Consider the following 8,270-nt stretch of genomic DNA (forward strand, 5'->3'; position numbering starts at 1 on the left):
AAGGTTCAGTAACAGCCATGAGCTCATAGAGAAAACATTTATTACACATGAACATGTTTAAATAGAGTGAAACAGGAAGTAGAGCAGCTGCTCTAGGGCACCTCCTGCTGGTTCTGATCCACGTACTGCTGCAGCAGGGCGGAGAGACGGGCCGGGTGGTGCCCCAGCATAGAGGCGGTCCGTGATGTCATCACCGTCAGACCGCTGACCAGCTCCCCTTGGACCACGGTCACTGACGGTAGTTTAGAGTAGGAGAGGACGCCCTGAGCACTGAGCAGCGTGTGGTCGATGCAGGCGCCTGAACAGAAAAGTGCGACATGTTGGCTCAGATTTAACACTCGTCTCAGATTCAGAATTTTGATCTACCATTTGGAAATTTTTGTCAAAAAGTTAAAAAATTTTGTTCCAAATTCTACATTTGTTTCAGATTTTTGTCTTACATTTTTTTTTTTTTAATCTCAAAATCTAAATTTGTTTGAAGTTTTTAAGTGTCTAAATACTGTGTTCTTTTTAAAATTAAAATGTATGTCTAAAAGTTATATTTCAGCTCCAATTTTACATTTGTTTCAGATTATGTCACATTTTAAAAAACTTTTTTTTTTTTTCAAATTTTTTATTGTATCTTAAGTCTCGATTTTTTTTTTTTGTTTTTTTTTAATTAAACAGTTATCTAAAAGTTATAAATCTCAGCTCCAATTTTACATTTATTTCTGATTTTGAATTTTAAATCCCACTTAAGAAATTGTCTTGGATTTTGTTTTAATTCTCAAAATCAAAATTTGTTGGAAATTTTTAATTGTCTTTATTTCAGTTTTTTTTAATTAATATTTATTTTCTAAAAGTTATACATTTTGGTTCCAATTTTACATTTATCTTCATTTTTCTTAGATGTCGAAATTGTTCTCAAAATTTAAATTTGAGGGGTTTTTTGCCTAAAAATTCCTAAATTCTAAATGTTTGTCTTAGATTTAACATTTTTGTCTTTTTTTAATCTTTGCTTAAATTAATAAATTTTAAATTGTTTGTCTTGAGTTTGACATTTTCTCTTAAAATTCCAAAATTCTACATTTTTGTCTTAGATTTCAAAATGTGTCTCAAATTTTAAATTTAAGTCCTAGATTTCTTTTAAATTTTCATTTTGTTTTGAATTTAGTTTTAAAGTCTTCTTAAATTCTATTTTTTTTTTTCCTAAATGTTAACATTTTGTCTTAAATTCTTAATTTTTGTCCACTTTTTATTGTGATGTAAAAGCCTTTCAGCAGTGTGTGATGCCATCGTACCGAGCAGCGTTATCTGAGGACTCGCCCTCAGCGCCGATAACATCTCTTTGGCCTTTGGTTGGTCACTGACCAGGAGGATGGTCGGACCAATGAACAGAGGAGCCATGTTGGAGTAGGCCCCGCCCATCAGGAAAGAGCGTACCACCTGGAATAAAGAACAGGGATGGGTCAGTGTGATGTGGCATGGGGGGGCGGGGCCTACCTGGTCTGACCTGGTTGGGGAAGAACTTGACGCTGATCGCGTGGCGATGGAGGCGGTGCTTCAGCATCATCATGTCCTGTGCGCTGCTGCTGCTGTTGTGGGCCACGCCCACCATCCTGCTCTCCTCAAACGTCTTCCTCAGGCTCCTCATCATCAGCACCATCAGACCGCTGTCCTGTAGGCCAGCAGAGGGCAGCGTTACATCGCTGGGTCACTCCCCCCACAGCGAGGACCGACTAGTTTAGACTCAGTGTAAAGCTGTGAGCTGGTTGTGTTCAGGAGTCACTCATCAGTTAACACAAACACCAGTTGGAGCAGAACAGCAGTATGTGTGTGTGTGTGTGTGTTTATCTGTGCATGCATGTGTGTCTGTGTGGTACCTCCTGTACCGTGTGTGTGTTACCTCCTGCACAGTGTGTTGTGTTTCTTTGGGGTAGGCTCCGGGGGCGGGGCCTCTGGGTGGGGGGATGTACTCAGTGACGCTGAGCAGCTTCTGTTTGAGGATGTGAAGTGGTCTACGATGACGAGTCACCGCTTTGGAGCCGTGACGGACGCTCTGGTTGGTCAGAAGCCATCCTGTGAGTCACACCAGGAAGTCAGAGCAGATTCATCACCGCTTAGTGGGAAAATGGTTCCTCCAGGGAATTGCTAGAATGTAATGATCATTGTCCCTATCTGGCTTTAAAGTGAGTTTGTTTTTAATAAATGTGCACGTGAACAGAACTAGTAAAGGTACCTTTTTCATCAAATAAATGAAGCATAAAACTAAATGTATCTATAGTTTATATATAATAAAACTAACTACATGTATGGGAAATATTGTTACTAATTATTATTTGTGGGTAAATGCTGGCTTTTTTCATATTTTCACAAAGAATAAAATCACAAACTCGAAATTTTGCATTTAAAAAGCTACAGTTAATTACCTTAATGTTTGTATATACATTATTTATGAATTTAAAGAAATAAATAATTTAATCAGTAACTTCTTCTTCTTCGCTGCTCTTTTTTAACCGCGCGCCCTCCTGTGGTCACAGAATGTAACGGGATACCAATTCCGTTGCCACACCCGTACGGCCGCTCCGGGTTTTTGCTTAAAGCAGCTGTTTCCCTACAACACGACACATTTTAAATCACAAAAATAACTTCAACAATCCATAAACAGTGTCTGTTTTACCTTGTTTAGGGAGACGAAGCCTTAAACACAAGGTCGCTGCCATTTTTAGAGGAAATGCGTCATCAGGAAGTGACGATGTGTTGTGTTCACGGCCAAAGATGATTTTATTTTATAGATAATACTTTTATTCAATAAAAAAAAGAAATGTATAAATATCAATACGTGCATATCAAGTCCGTTTGTTTCAGTTTTCAAAAAGATGTGAACAAGAAAGTTTTGTATTTTTAGGTAAATATATATATATAACTATACAACAATACAAACACATGACAAAACAAAATGTATTAATAATCATCCACAGCCACAGTCAATAATTGTGATTTAATTTTTCTAACAAAATGTTACGAAATAGTTTTCATAACATTTTGCGTAAGGTAGCGTGCGTGGTGACGTCAGAGCCATAGCGAGCAGCATGCTGCGCAGACTCAGTTCGCTTTTATTGGAGCAGATTGGCTCGTTTAATTCAAATCTGTCTTTGACAGGCGCTAAAAAACACGTTTTAATCTTTAATCTGCTCAGGAAAGCGACGAGCAGCGTGTCTGACATGGATCTAAGCGACATGAGGAAGAAATACAAACGAGACGAAGAGGTGAGAGCTTTTGTTCACTTCTCTAACACCGATTTACAGCTTCCTGTGCTTTTTATTGCAGAGCAAAAGAGTAAAAATGCAGCAAATGAATACAAATGTTTGTGTTGTATAAAGATTCATAATTTGAAATTGTCCAAAAACGCAATTTTTTATAATATATATATTAGTGGTAAGGTTCAATTATGGTATGAATGTCACAGATAATAAATGTGAGCTTTTTAAATTAATATTAAATTAATGAACATACAAACAAGAGTTGTTGTTGTTTTTTTTATTTTTTATTTTTTTTTATAAATCTACACGTGTTTTATAATTCTTAATACAATGAATGGGTTAATGCTAATGCTAGGCTCATGTTATTGCTAGGTTCATGTTAATGCTAGGCTAATGCAAGGTTAATGCTATTGCTAGGCTTTATTAATGCTAGGTTAATGCTACTGTTACTAGTGCTGATGGTGGGTTAATGCTATTGCTAGGCTAATTTTTATATTGGGTTGATTTTAATGCTAGGTTAATGGTAATGCTAGATGAAGGCTATTTTTAGGTTAAGGTTGGGTTAATGTTAATGCTATTGTTAGGTTCATGCTATTACTAGGTAATGTTGTTTATGTTAGGCTAATGCTAGGTTAATGCTAATGCTAACTTAATGCTAATGATAGAATATTGACTACCAAACTTGTTCCTGCGTCATGGCGTTCCCAGATATTAACCCTTTATTTAATTTCCAGTGCTTTGAGGAGAGCCAGTTGGCCTCATTGGATCCCATTCAACAGTTCGGGAACTGGTTTGAAGAAGCCACCAAATGCCCCGAGATCGGTGAGCCCAATGCCATGTGCATCGCCACGGCAACCAGGTGAGTGTACCCCGTCTCGCGGCGGGTACAAGTGAAGGAAAGGGAGGACGTCACGTGACCAATGTTGGTGTTTCAGGGAGGGACGCCCCTCCGCTCGCATGGTTCTCCTCAAAGGCTTCAGCAGCGACGGATTCCGCTTCTTCTCCAACTACGAGAGCAGGAAGGGGGCGGAGCTGGTGAGGAGTCTCTACACCTCTTCATCCAATCAGCAACACAAAGAAAACCACAATTTTATTGATATATACATTCATTTATCAGTTTGAAGCAATAAGTGGAGCTGGTAATGTAGCCCCGCCCCTGTACCCTTTGACCCTGCCCAGCCAGCACTGCTACATTCTAAGTTAACTCAAACATGGGGGATTGAAGGACATGAGGAAACGAGACACAAAACAACTCCAAAAGAATTCAAGAAATCACACATAACAACAAAAATACACAAACATAAAATGAAATTCAAAAGACATAAAACGACCCCGAAAAAAACACAAAACAGTAAATATACACACAAAAACAGTAACACAACAGGTTTGGAACATGAAGTGAATTATTTGGTGTGTGTGTGTGTGTGTGTGTTTTCCACAGGACGAGAACCCGTTTGCCTCTCTGGTTTTTTACTGGGAACCGTTGAACCGACAGGTACGGTCGCTCTGCTCCTCCTCCTCACTTCTCTCTGTTTCTGCTGTAAATCCTAAATATTTTCCTGTGGTGGATCCACAGATCCGTATCGAGGGGTCGGTGGAGAGGATTCCCTTCCAGAGCTCCTGTGACTATTTCCACTCCCGACCAAAGAGCAGTCAGATCGGAGCCGTAGTGAGCCGACAGAGTCGCCCGGTGCCCGACCGCAATGTGAGTACAGCACTGGAAACACTGAGGGGGCAAAAAAAGACTGGAATAATAAAAATAAACACACACGTGCAAAAAATCTCCAAACACAAAATAATAAAAAAAAAAACAACGGGAAAGTAAAAGCCAAAAAACACAAAATGAATCAATAATAAAAATTAAAAAAAATGAAATAAACACAAAATAATACAACAAATGACACCAAAAACATGCAAAAAATACACACAAAACAACAAAAATGCACAAAAAACATCTCCAAAAACAACAAAATAATATTATAATAATAAAATGCATGATAAAATAACACAAAATGAACAAGTATTAAAATGGAATAAAGAATAATTCATCAAATAAATAAAAAGGTTCTTCATGAATAAAATCTTCTCAAACTCCGGTAATTTATTTAATTCATTAAAAATATAGAAGTTATTTTCCCTTTGCGCTTTGTCCAATAAACATTATATAATTTCCCTATCAATAAATTAAAGCCAAACTTTATAATTAAAAAATTTAAAATGTATAATACTTAAAAGTTATTTTGCAGCGAGGAGCTTCATAAAAATCTAAACATTTACTTCCTGTGACTGGAAACAAGTGTAAATCATCTACAAAGGTCAGAAATCCAACGGACTTTGAACACAACGTTGCACTGTGAAATAAGTGAAAACGTCTTTTTATGAAATCAGTTTGAATCTTATTAAAGTGACATTGTGTTGTTTTGTTTCTCCACATGTAATTAACTTTATACGAAGAATAAAGTCACTTTATTTGAATCATTATTACTATTATCTGAAATCACTTTTTAGGTATTGGTGGAAAATCCGACGTCGACCGATGTTACATTTTATGGCAAACATAATTAACTTCTTTAAAAAGTTTTTCCTGTTTCCTGTCAGTTTTTAAGGCAGAAAAACGCTGAGCTGGAGGAGAAGTACAAGGACTGTGAGGTGCCGATGCCTGATTACTGGTGAGATGATTAATGTGGGCGTGTCCTGAGGCTGCGATGTCATACGATGGCGTGTTTTTTCCATCAGGGGTGGCTACGTGATGAAGCCTCATTATATGGAGTTCTGGCAGGGACAAACCAACCGCCTCCACGACCGCATCGTCTTCACCAAACCCGGAGAGGGGGAGGGGCTGGGCCACTTCCAGCACCGGGCCGAAGGAGGATGGGTGTACCAGCGCCTGTCACCGTGACAACTCCACCTCCACGTGAGTCTGTGACAGAGCGTCCAACGCCAATAGGTCGGATGACGTTTCTCAAATGGATTTTATTTTGAGGGGAATTCATCCATATGTGATGTTATAGATGTATAATAATAAAATGTATACATTTTTTATTATGTACATGTGTTAGAAAGTCCTTTCTATCACATATTAAACACTAGGTAGCAGTAATGAGCCACTTTTTGGTATTATTTTAATGCAAAATGTTTAAAAAGACAAAAAATATTTATTTTTTGTTATAGAAATTAACAATGTGCAATAAAATCTAAGAAGTGACGTTAAAGTGCAGCCTAAATGAGCTTATGTTGAACTTAGTGTGGGAATAATTTCAAGTTTGTAGAATAAAAACTGCTGTTATGTTTTAGGTTCCAATAAGTAAAAACATAAATAGTAATTGTAATACTTTATGATTTGATAGTTTGAATATTTATTTAACATTGTAATTGTATTTTATTTAAAAACCATTTTACTTCAATACATTTAATGTGAACATGTGTTGAGCTGCTGCTGAAAGCTTTCAAGAGACGACAAATGCATTTTTTTTAATGAATTCATATGAAGCTAAAAACTGTTCAGTGTTTTTATTCATTTAATATTTGTTCCCACACGCAGTTTTTCTAAAATTCTGTTGAGTTTTCTTTACTGTTAAAGATGCGTTTGATTTTGTGAGCGTGTAGAAGCAGGTGGAACAGTGAATGTTGCTTCCGGTGTGTGTTGTCAAATATCAGATATTAGTAACTGTCTGTGTATGTCACAAAGTAACTACAAAAGAAACATAAGAAAAATACACAAAATGAAAACAACATTGCACAAAAAGATAATGAAAACACAAAAAATTACTCCAGAAACACACAAAATAATAAAAGTATACAAAACAAACCGACTCCAAAAACATACAATACAAATAACAACACACAAAATAACAAAAATACACAAAGATACACAAAAAACGTCTTCAAAGATACACAAAAAACGTCTTCAAAAACACACAAAGATACACAAAAAACGTCTTCAAAAACACACAAAGATACACAAAAAACGTCTTCAAAAACACACAAAGATACACAAAAAACGTCTTCAAAAACACACAGATACACAAAAAACGTCTTCAAAAACACACAAAGATACACAAAAAACGTCTTCAAAAACACACAAAGATACACAAAAAACATCTTCAAAAACACACAAAGATGCACAAAAAACGTCTTTATAAAACACAAAACAAAACAAAAAAAATGCACAAAATGTCTCCAGAAACACACCGACTCTTCTGATTCAATGCTCAGATTGGTCGTTTTTCTTATGCAGTTGATTGTGATACAGTCACGTCATGTGCGTGATAAAAGTGCCCCTTTTTTGTGCCATATTTTGTGTGTCTTGTACGATGGAGGAGGAACATGTGATCAATGGTTCTGAATGTGTAATAAAGTGTTTCTAACTGAGCGCTGAGTGTGTTTTGCCTGCAGGGGTCACTATTTCACTGTTTCACTCACTGAGGGTCACAGACCAAATAATTGTTAGTTATATGTAAATAAGATCTTTAGACCACTAATGTCTATTTATTGATCTGCATGTACAGTACATGTTGTTAAATGCTGAGGAACGTAAGGGCCGACTCTGCCTCCTGTTGGACCAGATCTTATTGATCTCATTGATGTCATTGATGTTGGTGTGTTTATGTTGTGTAGAGGATGGCGTGACATAAGAAGTGCAGCATCACACCCAGCCTGGAGTCGGATGTCAGGGTCAGCTTACTGTTACTGTGGCAACAGCAGCAGCCACCAACACAGTCTCAGGTGAAGCGTGCACTCACCTGTGCTGTGATGTCATCAGACTCTCCTCCAATCAGCCATCACACGCACAAACAAATAAAAAAAATCATAGATTCCCACACGTAAACGTCCTCCGTTTTTCCAATCAATAGTTCCTCGTGTCTTTATTACAGAACCATCAAAGCTGCACTTGGTGACGTTTGATCCTTTCAAAATAAATCAATCATCATCGTAGTTCGTCACAACATTTCCAACGCACGGCATTATCTATGAACCATTACTGAAATGTACAAAAACAAACATGCAACAGAGAAAATCATCGTCCTA

At 37.1% G+C, this 8,270-nt stretch overlaps 2 protein-coding genes across 3 annotated transcripts; one reads left to right on the top strand and one right to left on the bottom strand.

Moving 5' to 3' along the window:
* Nucleotides 1-23: 23 nt before the first annotated feature.
* Nucleotides 24-2,743, bottom strand: mrpl10 (mitochondrial ribosomal protein L10). Its single transcript, XM_028476699.1, has 5 exons — nt 2,660-2,743; nt 1,886-2,058; nt 1,493-1,657; nt 1,281-1,425; nt 24-298 (listed from the first exon to the last, which is right to left on the bottom strand). Exons 1-5 carry the CDS (start codon nt 2,700-2,702, stop codon nt 93-95), a joined length of 732 nt encoding a protein of 243 aa, XP_028332500.1. The 5' UTR covers nt 2,703-2,743; the 3' UTR covers nt 24-92.
* A 319-nt stretch (nt 2,744-3,062) lies between these two features.
* Nucleotides 3,063-8,032, top strand: pnpo (pyridoxamine 5'-phosphate oxidase). 2 transcript variants are annotated; one of them, XM_028476532.1, is made up of 8 exons: nt 3,063-3,248; nt 3,977-4,101; nt 4,178-4,277; nt 4,684-4,737; nt 4,819-4,947; nt 5,841-5,911; nt 5,979-6,156; nt 7,860-8,032. In XM_028476532.1, exons 1-7 carry the CDS (start codon nt 3,072-3,074, stop codon nt 6,139-6,141), a joined length of 819 nt encoding a protein of 272 aa, XP_028332333.1. In that variant the 5' UTR covers nt 3,063-3,071; the 3' UTR covers nt 6,142-6,156; nt 7,860-8,032. The 2 variants fall into 2 exon arrangements, with proteins under 2 accessions (XP_028332333.1, XP_028332332.1); XM_028476531.1 differs by lacking the exon at nt 7,860-8,032 and having other exon boundaries at nt 5,979-6,987.
* Nucleotides 8,033-8,270: the final 238 nt, after the last annotated feature.

This window comes from Gouania willdenowi, chromosome 19 (genome assembly GCF_900634775.1).
Source record: "Gouania willdenowi chromosome 19, fGouWil2.1, whole genome shotgun sequence".
In the NCBI taxonomy this organism is placed as follows: Eukaryota; Metazoa; Chordata; class Actinopteri; order Blenniiformes; family Gobiesocidae; genus Gouania; species Gouania willdenowi.